The 22761-nt window shown below is 39.6% G+C and overlaps 3 protein-coding genes across 4 annotated transcripts; 1 reads left to right on the forward strand and 2 right to left on the reverse strand.

The window, feature by feature from the left end:
• Nucleotides 1–420: 420 nt before the first annotated feature.
• LOC117289771 (centrosomal protein of 290 kDa-like) lies at nt 421–5686 on the reverse strand. The gene is made up of 7 exons (XM_033771037.1): nt 5571–5686; nt 4725–4864; nt 3099–3215; nt 2512–2602; nt 1747–1891; nt 1228–1307; nt 421–1130 (listed from the first exon to the last, which is right to left on the reverse strand). Exons 1-7 carry the CDS (start codon nt 5601–5603, stop codon nt 957–959), a joined length of 780 nt encoding a protein of 259 aa, XP_033626928.1. The 5' UTR covers nt 5604–5686; the 3' UTR covers nt 421–956.
• LOC117289770 (cytochrome P450 2J6-like) lies at nt 3166–11486 on the forward strand. Its single transcript, XM_033771036.1, has 6 exons — nt 3166–3228; nt 5941–6261; nt 7542–7687; nt 8483–9290; nt 9874–10031; nt 10816–11486. The coding sequence occupies exons 2-6, from the start codon at nt 6035–6037 to the stop codon at nt 11004–11006; spliced, it is 1530 nt and encodes a 509-aa protein (XP_033626927.1). The 5' UTR covers nt 3166–3228; nt 5941–6034; the 3' UTR covers nt 11007–11486.
• Nucleotides 11487–11667: 181 nt separating this feature from the next.
• LOC117289468 lies at nt 11668–22528 on the reverse strand. 2 transcript variants are annotated; one of them, XM_033770605.1, is made up of 5 exons: nt 22405–22528; nt 15554–15594; nt 14597–14799; nt 13041–13234; nt 11668–12079 (listed from the first exon to the last, which is right to left on the reverse strand). In XM_033770605.1, exons 1-5 carry the CDS (start codon nt 22509–22511, stop codon nt 11812–11814), a joined length of 813 nt encoding a protein of 270 aa, XP_033626496.1. In that variant the 5' UTR covers nt 22512–22528; the 3' UTR covers nt 11668–11811. The 2 variants fall into 2 exon arrangements, with proteins under 2 accessions (XP_033626496.1, XP_033626497.1); XM_033770606.1 differs by lacking the exon at nt 15554–15594.
• Between the last annotated feature and the right edge of the window lie 233 nt (nt 22529–22761).

Below are 22761 nucleotides of genomic sequence, written 5' to 3' on the forward strand. Positions count from 1 at the left end.
GCACTTCAGAGGGAGCCGTTTCCCATAATGTTTTATACCATCAACCTCTCCCCATTACTCATCACCAAGAAAGGTTTTATGCTAATTTGTGATTATTTTGAGTAGTGTCCACTGCCTTTAAAAACAGTAAAATACTTTAAATAATTTTGTAAACAATTTAACTTTGACTTTCACTCCAACATGGAATTCAAGTACTATACGGGTCAAGTTATTGAGGGTGCAATTTTACAGGAGTTAATTTTTAAAATGTCAAATAATAACCTTTATTTACTTCAAAATACCGATGAAGAAAAGAAAATAAGGAAGAAGACCAGTGCAACTCACATTATTGAAAATATTTACCAACTTTATTTCTAATGTTAAATATAAATTATATACAAATAAATAAAATCTCAAAGTATTTTGAGAAGGAGACAAAGTTTCAATAAAAAGATGTCTGTTTTGTGAAACAATGTTGTTGTTGACTTGTCTAGTTTCGGAGAACCTCTAATTCTAAAGCTGATGATGCAACTTTGATTATAAAGCATGAACGGCCAAACTAGCTTGCCACATTTTTACCTCATAAGATACTGTAGCTTGCCTATTAGAACCAGCCATCTGATTTATTACAAATCCTGGGAAAGAGGGTGCCACATTATTCTCCACAACCCCATCCCCACGGTTAGATCGACAGGCTGCGTGCTTTGCTCAATCATTACCCCATGAATATTAAGGTCAAGTTGGCAATAACAGGCCTGCATGGTTCGTTTTTGTAAAGGGGCAAGGGCACCAAGGCATTTTCTCCTCGGTAAAGGGCACCCTACATGTATGAGGAAATTGCTAATTTCTACTGGAGCGTTTTTAGGGCAGAGTGCATGGAGGAAATCGCTTCCGTTCCCTCCATGAGAAATCAGGCCTACAATATTAATGATCATTCAGTCGTTATTCCTCATGATTGAGTTCCCGGTGTTATGTCGTCATCTTGAGGTAGAGCGAGCATTGTGACGCTGCTGCACCTCATTGGTACCCATCATTGGGTAAGGAACACCAAACTGATCACATGTTCTCCTAAGTGCTTTCTCGTACTCCTTGTTCAGTTTGGCAGACTGCTGAAGTGCATATTTCAGGTCCTCGATTTCCTCAAAAAAGCCCTAGAAAAAATGAGAGCGTTGACTCAGTTCAGAGTTTCACAACGTTCCAATTTTATTATTAATGTGGTTATATGTTGAACGTGATCGAGAACCTTACCTCATCAAGTCCACGCAGTTCCTTTTTCAGTTTCTTCTTTTCTTTTGCGAGTTGGTCTCTTTCTTTCTTCAACTGCTGCACTGGAGGGGGAAAAAAAAACATATTCAGAAGACGTCAGAGTATCTATTGGGAAAAGTGGTCGGATTTGCATAGAACCCAGTCTGAATCATCCCGGGGTCAGATGTGGATTGGTTTTTCAGTTCATATCTGGTTGCGTGGGTTTTTCCCTGGAATAGTTCACTGTGGTTTTCCTCCCACATCTAAAAGTGAAACTTCCTTCCTTGTCTTCTCTCAATTTGGTTTTTGGTTAGTCCTCAGATGCACAGCCAGAATAAATCAAATTAAAGACAAACAGCTCTCCATTTCTCGTTACCAAGTAAGTTTTATGCTAACAATTATTTTGAGTAATTACCAGTAGTGTCCACTGCCTTTAAATGAAATTACAAAACTGAATATGACCTTGGAGCCCCTTCTTTAAAGTCCAATGCAAATAAGCCTTACGAAATAATAGACAGTTACCTTGTTTGTCAATGTACGGAGAGACGCTGCGCGACCTGCTCCTTCCGCTACGCCTCCTGTGACCTCTAGGGGTCATGGACCTTTCCAGTCGCTGGACCTGCTCTCTTGATCGTGTCAACTGTCTCTCCAAGTCTTGAATTCTGAGCTGAAATTAGAAAAGAAGTCAGGACATTGTGTGGTTTGAGTGCGATGGTGTGAGCCATTTTCAAGATTAATAATAATAATAATAATAATAATAATCTAAGCATTTATATAGCGTTCTTACTCAAAAAAGGTACCACAACGCTTTACAACAAATTAACAAGCAATTAAATATAAATGTTGCACAAGTGGACTTACATGTACTCAGTTGCGTAAAGTTTAGTGAAATCGGCTGCGGAGCCCAACTTCACAGGGGCACTTAAGCAGAAATAATGCATAACAATTATCTGCTTAGCAGAAATGAGCAGGGCACCAGTCACAAAATAGTAAATGCGACACGGTAGATTGGATGGTAACCTTATTTAAGAAGCATAATTTTAGCAGCTCTTTGAAATGGGCCCTGGATTCGAACCCAATACCCTGATGACCTGCACACAGAACTCAAGTCTGATGCGCTACACAGCTCTGCCTTGCACAACTGATTTAAGCTCTCCTTCATTCTTCATCTACTTTAGCAGTTCAGTTTAATGGTAAGCAGCTTAGAAATTGACCTCCCCCCCCCCCCACCCACAAAGACAGTAAAATAACAAATGAATTAAAAGACAAAAAACTAAGAAGGATTACATTTAAGGCTGCAATGGTCTCTGTGTTTGCTGTATTCGTCCTCAATTCTTTCTCATAACGCTTCATTAATTTGTTGTGCATTGTCAGTAACCTGAATAATATAAATCATTTTAGAAAATAAAAGATTAGTAAAAAAACACAATACCTGTCCAGGGCTCACATTTTTAAGAAACACTCCACCACTCATATAACTATTGTATTAGCTAACCTTGTGGTTTGGAATTTAAAAGCCTGAAAGTTTTAACACTGGTCAGTGAATCATTCAAAAGTATGTTATTGAAAAAAACACTGGAGTGCAGGATATATGTAGTTGTGGGGATGCTGGCCGAGTTCTTATATCCGAGACAAGATACAAAGTTTTACAATGAAGGGGAAACACCTGCAGTAAACAAACATACAAGGCACGCCTAAATTCATTAATGAAAAGGTACAGCTGAATGCATTAAATAAATGGGGCACTGGGGATAAAGGATTGTGTGTATCCAGTAAGTTTTTTTTTCGAGGAACACAAAGTCAAAGACCAGACCAGATCTATTGAAAACAAAGTGGATAAAATTAATAGAATCAAAAATAAACTGAGCTTATACCTGTCAGCTCTCTTCTGTTCATCTGTCTTGTCTTGTTTATTATTAGCTGGTGGGATGCGTTGTAAAGGCTTCAAATAAGACGATCTGTAGCCCGGTGGATCTGTCTGGACTCCAACACTTAAATACAAGGGTACAGTACGTTATCATCCCTTCTACTATTTACATCTTACTTGCAAAGGGGGTTCAAAAAGGGGACAAAACATTTCTCCACAAACATTTTATAGATCTCCACGCCCCAATATCTCTCTACATGACTTTTGACTGTTACAATTCAGTTACTTATTTTAATTTGTCTATACAATTGTACCTGCTTAGTTTTGAACGAATTAGTGCCTTTTGTTTAGTGCCCTAGAGCAAAAGGTGCTATGAGCCCTATAAGTTTTAATATGTAGCAGGCGTGATGTACTTGGCCCTAAGAGAAACATGGGAAAATTTGGTCAAGTAGTATGGGCTGACATGTACACATGGTGTAGACTTTTTCATGCTATTTCAGAGTTTGCCTGAAAGGAACACGTTGCCTTGGATCGGTCGAGTTGGTCTTTGAAAAGCGTTTGTAACCGTTTGTTATAAAATGCATACGGGTAGAAAGATATTTTAAAAGTAGAATATAATGATCCACACAAGTATCACTCGAAATTGCGTGGTTTTCCTTTCTCCTCGTCTCAAATGAAAACCACGCAATTTCGAGGCATATTTGTGTGGATCATTGTATTCTACTTTTAAAACCTCTTTCTAACCATTTGCATTTCATAACAAATGGTTTCAAACGCTTTTTATAGACCAACTCGTCCGATCCAAGGCAACGTGTTCCTTTAATTTTTAAGTGACTGGCTAGCAGACTAGTTCCAGCTTGTCATATCAAAAAATGTTCAAACTTTTTCATTAGTCAATGATATTTGGATGACTTTCAACACTGAACTAGCCAGCCTGCCGTCAATTTCACCAAACTTTTCCTAACTTACTTAGGACGGGTTCAGTTCCGTATCTAAATACATAGGTCACATTAACCCCATCCGAAGTTAGGACGAGTTACTTGTCGAGTTAGAACTCCTAACTCGAGTTAGGATTAATCCTAGCGTTTCGTGAAATCTGCTGCAGACCACTTGGGGAGTCTTGGACTGGTCCTCAGGTGTTTTAACTAGCATTTGGCTAGCGGCCGGACCACTAATAATATCAAAGTCTTATTTAGCACACGTATCTACATGTACCACAAGGTACACAAACTTACAGCATACAGCAGCCACAGCCAGGATAAGTGCACTGGGTTCTTTTTACATGCGTTACAAAACACATGGTACCTACGGCTTTACGTCCCATCCGAAGGACGAAGCAATGGTAAGTGTTTTGCCTTGAGGACACTAAGTGTCACGACTGGCAATTTGAACCCACACTCTGCTGATCAGAAACACTAGAGTTTGAATTTGGTGCTCTTAACCGCTCGGCCATGACACTTCAATGGAAAAACATAGGGGAAAACACTACATCTTTAATCGCAACTTTCAAAATTTTAGGAAGATATCATAAAATAACTATATTCTACTGTACAGACAATTGCCCCAGAGACCAATATTTGCCTCTCAGTCTCGGCTCCAACTTGAAACTAACTGTTAATATTTGCCTGCCTACCTTCTGTTGTGGATATGATCTCTCAGAAGTTTCTCTCTCTGCAGCCTTTCGTTGATATCTCTTAACTCCAGCTCTAAGGATGTGTTGCGTCTTTTCAGTTTCTTGAGTTTCTTCATCATTTTCTCATTCTGAGCTGAGAGCTTTATCATCAATGAAAAGGTTGAAAATTATACATGTTATTATGCCTTGCGTATTTATTGAAAATGAGAACCGAAAACTTAATTAAATGCTGGATTAATTCTTTTGGGTAGGCCTGCCTACAAGTATAAATTTATTAACAGAGGCCATGACGACCTATGCATGCCTATACCTTACTACTACCTAGTAATAGAACTGAGGTTCGTTTGGCTATCGTCTCCGCGAACCGTAGCCGAACGAACCCCTTAGTTCTAGGAGTAGCCTATACCCGTCTTCTAAGTTATACGAATACAATTGTAATTGTTAACTCTAGACTATAGCTAGACTAGAGTGCCCACGGATTTCAACTCAATTCAGAAATTTCTTTGCACTTTTTTTTAGATGGATTGCATTTTAGTTTTACAGCACTTGTTTACGGTAACCTGCGATCAATGATACAACCTATAGCTAGTTATTTATACATCTTAACACAGAAATAAGGCTCTTAATAATATAAATACATCTAATTATACTATTGCCGGTGCCCTATTTTTCAAATGCACAGAAAATGCAGCATGTAGTTGAATACAAAAAGTTTATTCATGAATGCATGATCATGATCATGATGAATTTATTATAGTGTGAGAGTTTCGAAACTCGTTCCAACCAAAATTATTAAAACCCCAACCATGGCTTATATTTTGACAAATATTTCCAAAAAATACGTACCATGAAACAGTGGTGGACAGGAGGGATGTCCATTCTTGGTATCTGAAGCTAGCTGGAGGTTGTTTAAAACTGCAAAATATGTGTGGTTTGTTGAAGAACTGCCAAGTTCTTTGAAAGTTCCGCCGTAAACAATCTTTAAAATTGCACAGTCACAACACAAGGGGGCGCTGTTGCTTATTTCCCTGCAAAATTTCGGTTTAGGCAGTTGGGAGTGTGCGGGTTTTCTCATTATTTTCTACATGCCATTAATTTTGTGGATTCACCATCATAATCATTAATCATTTAAAACAAAAACAAATAAATTGATATTTTGCAGGTTTTTTGTTTAGGATAACTGTAAAATAATACTATTATATATTTTTGTTTGCAGGGAGACTGACAAAGCACACCAATGAATTTTGCTCTTCTGCAGGGAGGGGAGGTTGAGTGACTGACCCTGGACCACCACCATTGATCAACCTCGTATGACAACAAAAATGGAGTTGGTTGGAAGCATTCCCAACGTCTCTCTCGTGCTCAATCTGCAGTCGATTCTGATCGGGTTATTCACTTTACTTGTATTATTTTACATGATTCGCCGACCACGTAATCTACCACCGGGACCCATTGGATGGCCACTCCTGGGCTACCTGCCGCAGATGGCTATGGCGGGACAAGAGCCACAGGTGGAGTTTTCGAGGTTGACAAAAATGTAGGTATTTTATATACCATTGTGTGTGTAGGCATATTCTATTTATTTTGTTCCGAAACTGGAACGAACCCCATAAGCATGGGGACATGGTAACATCCTTACTATAAAAGTCATATTATGGAATTCTTTTATCAGCTAGAATGTTCTTGGAACAAAAAATAAACCACCATGTCGGTTTGCGGTAACACCATGTGTTGATCGTATTCTCTGTGAACTTGTTTTGCTCTACCTATTCTTCTGCGTGATTTCGGAGTTCGAGGGACTACTCAGTCTGAAACCGACACCGTGCATCCTTTATAACTAGCCATGGCCGCTGCAGTATACAACAAATAATGGCGAGACGAGATGTAGAAGTTCTTATACCACATTAATAATACCAATACTTATTAAAAAAGGCATTGGTACACTCGGCCATAACACACCGTTGCTAGCTGCTCCATTTCAACCTTTTATTTTGTGCAAAAAATGTCACTTATCCATAACATAGTCTGGGAACCTTGCATGTTTTCAAGGGAACATCAAAACGATCCATTGGCTTGATTTTTTTGTTTTGTGCGCAAGAAGGGTTTGCGGTATTCTCTTTTAGTGAAGTAAATACAAGAAATTGGTGGTATAAACGCCTGCGTGCCTCATTGTCATAGCTTCATTGTCTGCAACGGTGCTCATAACCTCCCCGGGGCAGTGCAGCATGTAAAGTTTGCTTTCTCTTTTGTGAAATGGTGACCGAGCGGAGATACAATCTCCGGAATTGAAGGACATTAACCCACGCGTGATCCTCTTTGGGGCCCCAAACTTAACAACTTAGCTCCCAAATACAGCTCCATTGTGTGCATGGCCGTTGAAAATGAAACTTCATCGAAATAAAGGTTCAGATGGTTCTTCTGCCATGGTTCCAAGGCCAGAAACGGGGGTGACTGCACTATATCCGAACAAAAAACCCATTAGGATTGTCTACGAACCCTCTCACTTGTATATTCCTATGTTCCCACATCCCTATAGAGTTTAATTGAATCTACAGTATTCGTTGCTCAAACAAAATCGTAGCACTCCCTTAAAATACTCGACATGTTTATTCCGTTCACAGATTTTGTTTCTCGCTATACCTGTCAATAAAATTTGTTTCCTTATTAATATCTGTCACTTTGCTGTATAAATCATCTTTTGTGTCCTCGAATTTGTGATTTTATTAATAGTGTCCATTCGAAATTAATGTTTCCGTCAAACCATTATTATTGTAAGATGTCACTCTGAATCTTGTTCAAATCTGTCTTATCGCACAGTTACGGAAATGTCGTCAGTGTCAATATTGCAGGCAAGTTGTTCGTGTTTCTGCATGGCTATGACACGATAAAGGAGGCCTTTAGCCAGCACCAGCTCAACGCCAGACCAACACTTCACGTCAGAGGAGAGATGTTCCCTGGATCTGGTATGCTATGTAAATTATTTCTTTGACGGCAATACTATTTTTTGCTCAGCAATAGACCTTATGCATTGACGTCACCCAGCGGCCATCTTAGTGGGAAAATGGTGACGAAATAATCGAAACGCACGGATTTGTACGCGCGACGCACAAGATTGACCAATGAACAACCTCCTTTTGACCTCTAGGTGAGGGCGCCCATCTAAAATGACGTCATGTGCATAAAGTCTATAATAAATTATAATCTAACATAAGCCTGGACTTTCCATACACTCAACTCACCATTTATTGCATAAGGCCGGCCATCATAATGCAATCTCTTTATACACTCGTCACTCTGTCTTCATTTTAGTCGACGAAAATCACGCACACTTTTCTTTGCAAACAATAATAACATAATAATGGTCCGCAGTGCATGAACGAAAACAATGACGTCACCCCAAAAGTGAGGTATCTCCAATAAAATCATCAAAAATTGGTGGACGGGACAAGGAAGGTAGACATGGGGCAGGGGTGCTGCATCACAGTTTTATAGACAGTTTATAATGCAAAAGTCGTTTCAAATAATGGATGTCAGCTTTTTAAATGTTTAAAGATGCTTCTTCTTCAAGGCGGTTTAGAAGGCGTCTTTGTATGAGTGGTTTTGATGGAATGAGTTTTAATAGACCATTCCCTGCCCCGATTATTGACAGATTAATAACGGCACAGCATGTAAAATTTGATGCGCTTATTTTGTGTTCTACACCAGAAGTAGTAATTTTTTCCCCAGATGGTACACTTTAACTTCCCTCTTCCAAACAGGAGTGATATCTTCTTCCGGTAAAACTTGGTCCGAGCTGCGTCGCTTTTGCACCACAGTCCTAAGAGGACTAGGGGTCGGGAAGAGAAGCTTCGAGGAGAACATCGCCACCGAAGCCCACGTCTTAATCACGGAGATGAGGAAGGAGCAAGGAGCTCCGTTTGACCCTAAATACCTTCTTGGTAACGCCGTCTTAAACATCATTTGCTCGGTGGTACTCGGGAAGAGATTTCAGTATAACGACCCGGCTTTTCGCGATATACTCAGGTGTACCGGGCGCGTCATGGAAGGTGTGAGATCGGGAGGAATCGTTGAATTCTCACCCGTAGTCTCCAAACTCACCGTTATACCCTTTGTGAGAAGATACGTGGACACGGTTAGCGAACTCGTCGAGCAGATGCTATCGCTGATTGACGAGCACAATCGAGACTATGACTCAGCAGCGAATCCACGCGATATCATTGACATGTTTCTGAAGGAAATCAACTCGAAACAAAGTCTAGGAGTTGAATCAGGGGCGATCAAGATTGAGAATTTAAGGCCGGTAGTGGGCGACCTCTTCGTGGCTGGAAGTGAGACTACGAACACTACTCTACGATGGAGCATGCTGTACATGATGGCGTATCCAGATGTACAACACCGTGTACAGAAAGAGTTGGATGACGTCACCCTCGGGAATCGATTGCCGAAGACGACCGACAAGCCGAAGCTGCCGTACACGGAGGCGGTTCTGTGCGAGATTCAGCGGTGTAGCACCATAGTGCCGCTCGCTGTGCCTCATTATTCATCGGAGGACACCACACTAAGCGGGTAAGATGATACCACTTTCATCCAATCAATATTATAAAGGAAACACCGGGATGGACGAATTCTTCCGGGACCGGAAAGCATTCTCCCTTTGTGCAGCAACATTCTTCTATTGCGGCAAGATTCTTCGATTGTTTTAGCAGTCGAGGCTTTAGTGTTCTCCACAGATCTTGACCCAGTGCCCATTTCATTCATCTCTATAGGTTATAAGGTTTGGAGAATAACGTCGAAAGTACTTTTTAGGTTACAACAAAACAATTTTTTCTTGTTCATTCGTGTATTGGTGCGACTGATGGCAATATACCTAAAGTTATCATGGTGGTGCAGCCATCTTGATTTTGTTTTTCCCATTAACACCAATGTAACCAAACCGAGGCTGAAAGAACAAAATAGTCTGGTTCCTATAATTGCAACATGATTATTAATACATGTATTAGCCTTAATTATTGTTGTTCGATGGAAGTAATAACACGACCAAGATGGAGACAGCGTGATAAATGTCTATAATAGTGCCTGCTCAACATTTCGTCTAGTTTTGGTCCCGTTATGTTCATGACGTACACTCTAACCGTCCGTTTTTCTGCAGGTTTAACATTCCAAAAGGAACAATTGTCATATCCAACCTATGGCATCAACATCACGACCCTCTGGTATGGGAACAGCCTGATAAGTTTCTACCGGAGCGATTTCTGGACAAGGACGGCAACTTTTCTTGTCCCCGGGAGTTCACTCCGTTCGGCATTGGTAAAATACAAATTAATGTAAACACAATTTAAGTTTTGATTTGAAAGTTTGCGTGGTGGAATTATGACTTTGTAAGGTTTTCGGTTACTTCATGTAGTGATAATTTCTAATTGAGATGGGGTGGGTTCTGAAAAGAACCGGTTTTTCTGTCAACTCTCAAAACACACTTTGGGCATCAAACACAACAGGTCCGGCAGTGGCTGTGGGCTAACAAACAATAGCTCCACCCATATACCAGTAAGAACTACATGAATATTGAACATGTTTTGCCTTATGCGCAGTAAGTCTATACGTATTGAATTTAAATCTGCACTTCTTCTAAAGCAGAAAGTTTTTTTATGAGACCAACATTTTAGCTAATCTCCACCTTTTGGCCCGTTAATGTCGTCTGAAAAAACCACTGCAATATAACCCAAAGTTATAAAACTTGAGCTCAATTGGTCGTCGAAGTTGCGGGATAAAAATGAAAGAAAAAACACACTGGTCACACGAAGTGGTGTGCTTTAGAGGCTTGATTTCGTGATCTCAAATTCTATGAGGTCTCGAAATCAAATTCGTGGCTCGAAAACTACGTTATTTCAGAGGGAGCCGTTTCACACAGTGTTTTATACTACCAACCTCTCCCCATTACTCATTACCAAGTAAGGTTTTATGCTAATAATTGTTTTCAGTAATAATCAAGTGTCAACTGCCTTTAACATCGGTGCGTCACGAATTCTTACACACGAATTAATTACGCAGTCAATCAAGCTGTAACACTATGCATTTCCTTCTCTCTCTCCAGGTCGCCGCATCTGTCTCGGTGAACATCTTGCTAAGATGGAACTCTTCATCTTCTTCACCTTCCTGTTGCATCAATTCACTCTCAAGAATCCGCCGGGTGCTCCTCCCGTCTCATTCAAGGGAATAGCCGGCGGCACGTGGGCGCCGTTGGATTTCAAATTGTGCGCAGTTCAACGAAATTTACCGACTTGAAAATATTCATGTTCACAGTTTTTACATCACAGCGCACGATATTAAAGACAGGTTTTAGTTTTGCAAAAACCAGTGATTTCTTCGTATACACAGTACCATGATTTCATTGGATAAACGTGCTTTCCATATCTGTTTTGATTGTATAAATCATATCACAGAAAAGGTACCTCAATGCAATTCCTATTATGGGCTTCTGGAAATCAGTGGGCGTGGTTTACAGTGGAATTAACTTTAAAATAAATCAAAATTTGGGAACTTTGTTTGATTTGAAGATAATTTATTCGATATCGCACAGTCTCTCTTTAGATTCATGGAAGAAAATGTTGTTCATTTAACTCATCAGAGAACAGAACAGCTGTATTAACTATTTATAGGCTAGATATTAGAAAACTATTTGTTCAATGACATGTGTTAAAGACAGTGGACACTATTGGTAATTGTCAAAGACCAGTCTTCCCACTTGGTGTGTATCAACATATATGCATAAAATAACAAACATGTGAATATTTGAGTCGGAGTTGCGAGATAACTATGAAAGAAACCTCACTTGTCACACGAAGTTGTGTGCTTTTAGATAGTTGATTTCGAGACCTCAAGTTCTAAACTTGAGGTCTTGAAATCAAATTAGTAGAAAATTACTTCTTTCTCAAAAACAATTACTCGTCACCAAGAAAGGTTTTATGCTAATAATTATTTTGAGTAATTACCAATAGTGTCCACTGCCTTTAACTATTAATAGGCTAGATATTAGAAAACTATTTGTTCAATGACGACATGTGTTAAATAACTGTATTTTTGTTTGGAATCACAGTGACACAAGAAAATCTTGTAACTTCGACTTAGCATTAGCTTTCTCCTGTTTAGCGCCTGCGAGCATCATCTGAAGTTGAAGTTGATTGTGTTTTCCCTTTTTCTGTAAGCTTCGCGCCTTTCTGGCCGACGCCGGAGTTCCGCTGGGTGTGACGCTGACATTGAACCGCGGTGTGGAGTGTTGAGGTGTGGAGAGTTGAGGTGTGGGGTGTTGTGGTGTCGGGCGTTGTGGTGTTCGACTGAAACTTTGTGTAGACATTTTGCTGTAGATGTTCAAATAAAGAGACACAATATACACGGCATCACATGTTTATTCTGTATTTCGCAATTAAGTTGTTCATACCCGTTATGATATTAATGGAAAAGGTATATACATGTATTCTGCAATTCACACAATGAGCCTTTTTTGTTTTTTACTTCGTCAACATGCATTCGTATATTTTTTGTAATGCGCGTCTGAACATAATGTTTTGAAACTTGCACACAGTAAATGAAAAAACTATAAATTATAAAGAAAACCTAAAAACTTGAAACGATTTTGACCATGTAGCAGATGCAGTGATTTTATGAGACCGTAAGAAACATCGCTATGTACATTGTCACTGTCTGAAAAGGCTCAGTGTGTCAATAACCAATGGGCTTTGTGACAAACGGGCATGATATTTTGGTCCCTGGAAAAAAAGGTAGGAGTAAATGGTTGACCTACTGACAAGTTATAGCTTTTAGTCACAATTTGTCTGATTCTTCCAATGGCAACAAAATATCGATAAGGGACTATAGTATGAAGAATAATCATGCCTGGAATAAATGTACTTAAAGGCAGTGGACACTATTGGTAATTACTCAAAATAATTATCAGCATAAAACCTTTCTTGATTACGAGTAATGGGGAGAGGTTGATGGTGTAAAACATTGTGAGTAACAGCTCCCTCTGAAGTGAAGTAGTTTTCGAGAAAGAAGTAATTTTCCACGAATTTGATTTCGAGACCTCAAGTTTAGAACTTGAGGTCTCGAAATCAACCATCTAAACGCACACAACTTCGTGTGACAAGGGTGTTTTTTCTTTCATTATTATCTCGCAAGTTCGATGACCGATAGAGTTCAAATTTCCACAGGTTAGTTATTTTATGCATATGATGAGATACACCAACTGTGAAGGCTAGTCTTGGACATTTACCAATAGTGTCCACTGCCTTTAATGACCAGCATAAAGATTGGACCAACCTTCCAGAGCGATACCCAGTCCCATGTGTCACTGTAGCTGCCGCGGTGGCTGTCGTCTTGGACTTTTCCTGCTCCACCTCAAGCCTCGCTCGGTGTCGTGCAAGATTCTTAAAACCTAATGGCTGATGTTGTACGGTGCGCCGCTTGCTGCATGGTATCTTTGCGAGTTCCTGGCAATCGTTGCAATGAACCAACTGGAATGGGAAGAGAAGTTTACAGTGAACTCTTTAAAGACACTGGACACTATTGGTAATTGTCTAAGACCAGTCTTCTCACTTAGTGTATCTCAACATATGCATAAAAAAACAAACCTGTGAAAATTTGATCTCAATATGGTCGTCGGAGTTGCGAGATAACTATGAAGGAAAAACACACCATTGTCACACGAAGTTGTGTGCTTTTAGATGCTTGATTTCGAGACCTCAAATTCTAAACTTGAGGTCTCAAAATCAAATTCGTGGAAAATTTATTCTTTCTCGAAAACTACGTTACTTCAGAGGGAGCTGTTTCTCACATTGTTGTATATTATCAACCTCTCCCCATTACTCGTTACCAAGTGAGGTTTTATGCTGATAATTATTTTGAGTAATTACCAATAGTGTCCACTGCCTTTAAGGCATTGAAGTCATAAGCCTCCTTAAAGCCATTGGACCCTTTCGGTAAACAGTGTTGTCCAAGGCCCACACTTTGTGTACCACAACTTCTATATCAAATAACAAACCTGTGAAAATTAAGGCTCAATCGGTCATCGGAGTCGGGAGAACACAACGGAAAAACCCACCCTTGTTTCCGCGCGTTTCGCCCTGTCATGACATGTGTTTAAAATAAATCCGTAATTCTCGTTAACGGGAATTTATATTGCTTTGCTGTTTTCTCAAAAGGTAAAGCATTTCATGGAATAATATTTCAAGAGAAGTCTTTCACCATTGCCTTCTGTAAACCCTGTAAGTTATTTGTAAATCTGTGAACTTTTTTTTTTTTTTTCTGAACCGAAAGGGTCCAATGGCTTTAAAGCTTGATTATAGTCCAAGGTTTTTGAAGTGGCAAATTCATTCAATTATGGTAATGCCCAACCACCGATGACACCTTTTTTCCAGATACACTTCATCATCCAAAGGTTTTTATGCAATAGCACCAAACCTTTGGAACACTCTTCCTTATCAAATACGTCATGCTAATTCACTATATTGTAATTTTTTTGATTGCTTGTTATTTTGTTGTAAAGCGTTGTGGTACCTTTCTTTTTGTGTGTGTGTAAGAACGCTATATAAATGCCTAGATTGTTATTATTTTCTGAATTTAGGGTTGAGGGCCATTGCTCATGAAAAAGTCTGATATCAACATCTTAGAAGGAAAAAGAAATGATGAATATTAGACCTTTGGTCACCTATGGAATTATAGAGCTTTTGGATTAGCGTTCTAGAGAAATAGATCAAAGAGCCTGTCTCGTTTAATTTGAAGAAAAATACAACATTCTTTGTTTACCGGGTATACTTTAAAAAACATTAAATAAGATAACAAGTCTGAAATTTCACATCCCTTTGAATGACACATACCAATTTCGTCCTACTGTTTTGCCATCGTTGAAGTTGAATTCTTCTTCGGGTGTTCACACGCCTAAACCCATCCTTACGAATTTGCCGTTCGAGTTTAGCAACGTTGGTGATGTGGTACTTGGGTGACACTCGGGCGTAGTGGTTACCGGGTCTCAGTAGGTTGAAACAATGTAGACAGTATAGACTGGAAGCAGGCTGGTCATCTTTTAAGAATAAATATTAGTTAACGTTAATTTGTAACTTGTCGTGATCGTAAAATGTAGCCTTAAAACTAAACGAAAGAAGTTGAGTTACAGGGACGCCGAAAAAATTTGCGTGTACAGGTATGCAATGATAAAAGTTCACAATCTTATTGGCTTTGTTACTGTTCAGGCAACTACCCTCAATACATAAAAAGAGGTTCTGCTTCGGTTCGGCTCACAAAACGTGCATTCAGAAACCACAAAATAATCTCATTTCTGCTTGTGTTGCTTTTCTCCTCCAAAACAACTTAAAGGAACACGTTGCCTTGGATCGGTTGAGTTGGTCTTTGACAAGCGTTTGTAACCGTTTGTTATAAAATGCATAGTATGGTTGGAATGTTTAAAAAGTAGAATACAATGATCCACACGCATTTGCCTCGAAATTGCGTGGTTTTCCTTTTACTTTTCGAACTAACACGGTCGGCCATTAATGAGAGTCAAAAATTTGACTCCCATAATGGCCGACCGTGTTTTTCGACGAAGTAAAAGGAAAACCACGCAATTTCGAGTGATACTTGTGTATATCATTATATTCTACTTTAAAAATATATTTCTAAGCATATGCATTCTATAACAAATAGTTACATAAGCCTTTCAAAGACCAACTCGATCCTGCTATTAACGAGGATCGACTGTGTATCAATGATTTCATTGGTTTCAAAAAAAGGGGAAAGGTGTTCATTTATACTTATTATGAATAGCCTCTTCAACTTACCAATACGTGTGCCAATGGACGACAACCCGTGAAATTTAGATCTACAAGATAATGAAAAATGATACGTTGTCATGCCAGGACTTCACATTTGAAAAAAACGGCGTCCCCCAATACCATATTCTCCAAACATCATAAAATAACGTAAAACCATTCCATATACAATGTAACACGTTGCCTTGGATCGGGCGAGTTGGTCTAATGAAAAGCGTTTGAAAACGTTCGTTTTAAAAACGCAAATGGTTGGAAAGATGTATCAAAAGGAGAATATATGTATAAGAATCAACACCAGAATGCCTCGAAATTGCACGGTTTTCCCTTTTAGTCATGAACTAACACGGCACACTATGTTGTGTTGTGGAGTCAAACAAAATGACCGACCGTGTTAGTTCGCAAAATGAAAGGAAAACGGTTAAACACGCAATATCGAAGCATGTTTGTGTGGATCGATTTATGGTCCTTTTAAAACATCTTTCTGAACATCGTTTTATAACAAACGGTTCCATAGACTAACTCATCAGTACCCAATTTCATGACTCTGCTTACCGTAAGCACAGAATCGGCGCATACGGAAGCAGGGAATTCTGTGCCTATTTCACGGGTTAGCGGCATATTTTGGCTTCTGCGCGTGCGTACTCCACGTTACTAGGCATTCTACGCTTACAAGGCTAGCGCATAAATTCGGCGCTTGCACGTATAAGCGGGGAATCGTGATCGTAAGCGCATAATTCGGCGGTAAGCAGAGCCATGAAATTGGGCCCAGATCCAAGGCAAGTGTCTCTTTTAAAGGTACCGCAGAGTTCCGCAGTATACCTTGGTATACTACCGGAGTCTTTTATTAGACACAACTTTCAAGCAAGAAAATGATGACAATCGACATGTCATGCAATTCCAACCCGCCCCGCATGATCGATGGTGTTCTGAAGTGAAGCGAGTAAAAAGTAAATACACGGACATGTAGAAACATCACCTAAACAATCATTCGGACACAGGTTAACGATCTACTTCATACGTTGGTAATTTATTATATATTTTCCCACAAAACTTCAGTGCCTATATACATGTACAAACATTGGGGTCTTTGGTAAAACAATTTGATACTTTTAACTTCAACTTCACATTAGGCTTTGTTATACATGTAGTAGCTTTTATCATACCAAAATGTTGGCATTATGAACAGGCTGCTGTACCGCGGGTTATCCCATAGAAAATCAGTTTGAAATGGATACGACATCAAGATGCTCTATTGTTGTTTCACATTATTGAAGCTCAATTTCGAGACGATGGGTTCGGCGGGTGGACCCGTAACATTTCCTCCACAATAGAACGAACAGGGCACGCCTAGCAACAATCAATCGATAATCTTCCTGAAACTGTTTCACTAAACCCCATAATGAGACTTTACATTTTACCCTCTAAATAAAAAAGCTATCAATGGTCAGAATTGAGCCGGTTCTGGTGTCCCAGGAAGACGGTTCAAAAGAGGGCGCTCCCAGAAGAAGTTTGTGTACAGTTCGCCACATCGGGAGACAACATTTTCAGGATAAGCAAACAACAGCTGAATAACAGTAACAAGCTTATGTAATTTTGGTAATCTTGTGTTATCAAAGAAGAAATGTCATGCTAAGCAAATTGTTGTGCTTAGCAGCTCTTTGAAATTTGGCCCTGGTCTATTTTTGGGAAGTACAACTAGGAGTCTATGCTGACGCAGGACCCAACGAAAACAATCAATATTCTTAAATAAATTACGTATAGAGAAGTTTCCATTTACTATTTACAAACTTATTTACCATTTCAACTATACAGTTACTATCTCAAGTTCTCAGTAAAATAAATACTAAATTCTTCAAAGGTGGATACATATACTTTTTTTTATCAAACGGTGTTATTAACAATAATATAAACGATTGCAAGAAGTTGTACGAATCTATATACATGTAGATATGTGTTGACAGATATTGTGACTTCATTCAAAATTTTCTGCAAAATTACCGATTTAGTGCACTGTTCAACGAATTCAATTTTAGAATAGTTGTGTGGCATTACTAAATACTTCGCCGGAATCTGTTTTTGTTTTGCATTTATGGCTCTCCATAGTTTTCCAACTGGCAAAATCTCGGGCTGTGCCGTTACGACATGCAAGTGTTTTCGATGGGCAGACTGAAGGTTCTTTACATGGGCGTCAAACACTGCGTCCCAAGGGTAGGGAAGAGTAGACGCCGATAAGAAGGGTGCCTGAAGAACCTCCTGATACTCCGCCGAGTGGGTCTCTTCGGTACACGGACCGACGGGAGCAAGTGAACTCCGGAGAAGGTGAAAGGAGCTGGTAGGTGGACCTCTTCTTCGTGGAAGACGCACTTATCCGCCTTCTTAGGGTTCCTGGTTGCTGAAACATGTCTGGGGCAGTGGGTTGGCTCGAGGTCCCACAGTAGATGCATCCATTTGCGAACTGTAGTAATAGCTTCAACAAGATGATATATAAAAAATGTGATGAGCATGAGCAAATTATTAGCGAATCTATACAAAAAAAAGTACTGAAAGGAACATTACAGAATTGTTTTCTTCTATCAAAACAGTTGCTGGCAGTGTATGCTTGTTATGTTATCCACATAGAATGAATGAAGAACATGACAGAAAATAATGAAGGCCGGCCACTTCTGCCAGAGTCAGACAATTGGGGTACGTACGAAGTGACTCGGGTACGAAATGACTTGGGTACGAAGTGACTTGGGTACGACAATTTGGGTAGGAGGTGACTTGGGTACGAAGTGACCGACATCGTTATACATGTAGACTCCAAATAATTTGACATTTCAGACAGAATCCACGTTTACTGTTCAACTGCAGCATGTTTATTAATTTCGTATTATTAGGGCCTATTACATTTCATAATTCAGTCCTTTTATCATAACAACACAAACTAAAACTAATGATGATATTTACCTAGTTTAGGCGCAACCTCTCGCAGGCCTTCGACGGACTCGATCAGATGCTGTCGAACCTTCCCAACAGTAGCACCGCAGATGTCGACCAGCCAGTTCATATGACTATCGCGCCTTCTCTCAATGCAATACCTCACATATTTCTGGATTTCCGGCAGAATCTCTGGAAATCTTGATAAGAGTAACCCTCGCCTGTAGGACGCTTTCGAGTTAGCATCGACGGTATCCCACGTGGTGATGGACCACTGCTTAGCACACCACTTGTGTCTGCAGTCGCAAGGATATTGTTTCGCTGGTCTGTTAACCCATGGAGGTAATCTACCTCCATGGTTAACCGTAAGAGTCGGGATGCTGTCATCGTCGCTTTGGAAGAGCCAGTCAAGGTCGGATGAAGGGCTCGGGCTGCTGGTATCGTCGCTTTCGAAGAGCCAGTCCAAGTCAATTTCTTCGTTTAAAGGACTCATGGTAAAACCTTCTTTGATCGGTGAAAACAGGGCTCTGACAGGGCCATCTTTTAACGGGCTCATGGTAAAACCTTCTTTGACAGGAGAAAACAGAGCCATGACGTACCGTACACAAGAGAGTTAGAAATTGGTGTCTTTTCCTGGATGATTTCCTGAGGCAAGTGATACCGATTGAGATGGTACAAACTGATTTGGTGGGCATACCCATACATCCACGCACAGCGCAACGCAGTTCTTTTCAGCCATAGAAAGCCGTAACTTCAAAGACAAGCTGGTAGCGGGCGTTAGTGGCTTTGAACTGCCGACGAATTAACGCCTTTCTTATGCAGTGCGAAACACAGGCGCTATCTGAGATGCTTGGTAATTAGATACACAAAGGTTTCTGAGAAACAGGGACCGGCCCGATGAATGAGCAGGTCCGCGGGATTGCATCTTGCATGGGGAATAGAAGGGGAAAAGTAGATATTTTGTGCATTACAGAGAAAGGACCAACTGTATGGCTTGTGGTCCACAAAAAAACATGATAATTCTATCATCATTCTAAACACAAGAAAGAATCAACGTATATTCTTAGAAGAGAAGAGATTAAGTTATAGTTGCCAGCCGTAAACTACTCTATTTCCGTAGAGTTTACGATTTTCTATGTTTCACATGTTCATATTGCCTGTTGAACACATTTGGTGGAAACGTCATAACCAGACAAACTTATAGGCATTGAACACCTTTGGTAATTGTCAAAGACCAGTCTTCTCACTCTAACATCATGCATACAAATAACAAACCTGTGCAAATTTGCACTAAATTTGTCGTCGACGTTGAGAGAAAATAACGAGAGATTAACGAAAGAAAAAACACCCTTGTCGCACAAAGTGTGTGCTTTCTTTCAGATGCTTGAATTCGAGACCTCAGCTGGGGTCTCACATTCAAATCAAATGTAGTGAGAAAAATACTTCTATCTCAAAAACTACGTTTCTTCAGACGAGCAACGGAACAACTCTCCGTTGCTCGTTACCAAGTACGTTTTTATGCTAACAATAATTTTGAGTAATTACCAATAGTGTCCAGTGTCTTTACATTCAATTGTCAAACTTAGGAAAATATCCTATAATTTCATCAAATTTCTTTTGCTAAAAACAACATGTGTTTTGCTGCGCTCAATTGGAATTTGTATGTGAAGATAATAAGTTGTATCTATTGTTTGTGGGTGGCAACAATGCACGTGAAAGAAGATACTTTCCTATGGAAGTAGATAATTACGAAGTGGAAGGGGGAGTTCTAAAGCCTCGCTTCGACTCACGATTTTCTTGCGCCGGCAACCGTCGGCAACGCGCAGACCGAAACAGGTCAACTCGTACCCAAGTCAACTCGTACCCAAGTCAACTCGTACCCAAAATATTGTACTCAAGTCAACTCGTACCAAAGTTAACTCGTACCTAGGTCAACTCGTACCCAGGTCAACTCGTACCCAAGTCAACTCGTACCGTACAACGTACGTTGTATGCCGAAACGGAGAATTTCCGTGCGGCGTGATTTTGTAAGCGATAGGAAATAAAAATGATGTTCTACCATCATATGGAGCTTTTTTATTAATAATAATCTCACGAATTTCGTTTTTAATAATGTTTGTTCATCTCATTTCTGCCTTTTTTCCGCTAGGATATTCATTAAGATCCATTGTGGTTTCTTTTAAATTCCCGTGTTGAAGGGTCGCCGTGAAAGGCGTTGAGCTGATCAGATGCACCCTACTTCTTCGTATATTTCGACCTCCATGTTCATGAGACCAATTATTTTCAATGAAAAAATATACTATGTATAAAACGTAACCCTTCATGTTTACCTTACCTTGGTGTTTTTCCTGTTAAAGTGTTCCCAAAAGAAAATTTCATGGTAAGAATTCATTCAATTCATTCATTTGCGTTATGTTCTGATTATCGTTTTCCGATAACAAGTACATTTTAACAAATATACTGTTCCACTTTTTCCAACCTAAACACTTTGCGTAAGTTCTTATTATCTTTTTCCGAATAAAAAAACCCAAACAATTCATTCTAACAAGCCTATATTAAAAAAAAAGTTCTCTGATTAATTTTCCCCACCGTAGGGCCTAAGTAAAAAAAAAACTGCAACATGAAAACAAACCAAGAAAACAAAATCATTGTAACAATGAATAGCTAAAAAAAAATTGTAAACATTTATTTTGGTGCGAGTTGACTTGGGTACGAGTTGACTCAGGTACGAGTTGACTCGGGTACAAGTTGACTTAGGTACGAGTTGACTTGGGTACGAGTTGACTTGGGTACGAGTTGACTTGGGTACGAGATGACCCGAATTCGCGCAGACTATGCTCAGGTCACAACAACTGAGAAATCGTGCGATTGGTTCCCGACCGTCGGGGTCACGTCGTACAAGTTGAAATTGTCTACTCTTGCGACTCTTGATTTTTTTCGAGCGGCGACTGTTTCAGATTATTCCCGATGGTCTTAGCTCAGGCGCATTGTGATCCTAAAAAGCCAATCGCCGATTGTTTTTGTTGACTCAAGGTCGACCTGAGGCCGACCCAAATTTGTACTGTTTTAAACAGGTCGGGGTAAGCGTACATACACAGCTACCTCCATTTTGATGTACACAGCAATAGTTTTCTTCATGGAACAAAGGGATTTCTCATTTCACATGGGGTTTCTGATCAAAATCTTCCATAACAGATGTTCGCTTCTGGGGAAATTGGCGACCCAATAGGAACATAAGCAAGACAGTTCTTTTCAGAACTAAGCTAAGTAGTCTCCTGAATTCCGTGGTAGTAGAATAACAAACATGACCTAGTTCCCACTTCCCAAAGATAAACATCTATTGTACACGGCAATCAAGTTGTTCACACGATCTTGTTACCGCAAACTGAATATCGATGTTCTGCCCCCCCCCCCCAACTTGATAATCGTCCACTAGTTGGGACGCCCCAACTTTAACACTCAAGTTGGACGATTAGGAAGTTGGGACGGAACATCTCAACATAAGCAACCTCAAAGCATACATTAAATGAACAACACTGAACTGAAGTAGACACAAGCAGGTTTAAGGATAAGAAAAGCAGATCTGTCGTTGAAGGAAAAAAACGAACAATAAATAGCGTTTTCATCTGCTCTATCTGAATAATTTTAGCAGAGAACCTAAATAAAAGAAAGGACAACCACATTTCCATGATGAGGACAAGGGACAAGTTTGTTAGGCTGTACACACACATTTAAAGTATTAATTATTGGATGGCAAGGTAACTGCAACTTATCATACTACCTTTGTATGCCACACAAACGGAAGTCACGTTTAAAAAACATCACTTAACCAATATCCAACTAGAACTCATAACAAGTTTACATTTTTTTACAACCAATTCATGAATTGAAAACTACAACCAATTTGTTTAAACAAAACAACTCTACACTATCCAACTTACATGAAGTGCTTTGAAAGTTGGGGATTTGTCTCTGCATACAAAATCCCAGCTGCCCAAAGAAATCTTAAATTGCTAACTCTTTGATCTTTCTCGACATCAACCGACATGCTTCAGTTTCGGCTCCTCCGTTTTTTTAAAAACACCGGACCGGTTTCACGCAAAACACGTGTTGATGTTTTGTTTTTGGAAGGATTGGTGAAGTCTAGGCATGGTTCTTTAAAATGCACCAGACTATACAATATCCTCTGTCAAAGTAAATCTTTATAATAATCCTTTGTTCTTTGTTTTAATGTACATATTTTAATACATTACATTAAAAAGTATTATGATCAGTTTCAAAACATTTATTTCAAATTT

Source organism: Asterias rubens, chromosome 4 (genome assembly GCF_902459465.1).
Source record: "Asterias rubens chromosome 4, eAstRub1.3, whole genome shotgun sequence".
Taxonomy (NCBI): domain Eukaryota; kingdom Metazoa; phylum Echinodermata; class Asteroidea; order Forcipulatida; family Asteriidae; genus Asterias; species Asterias rubens.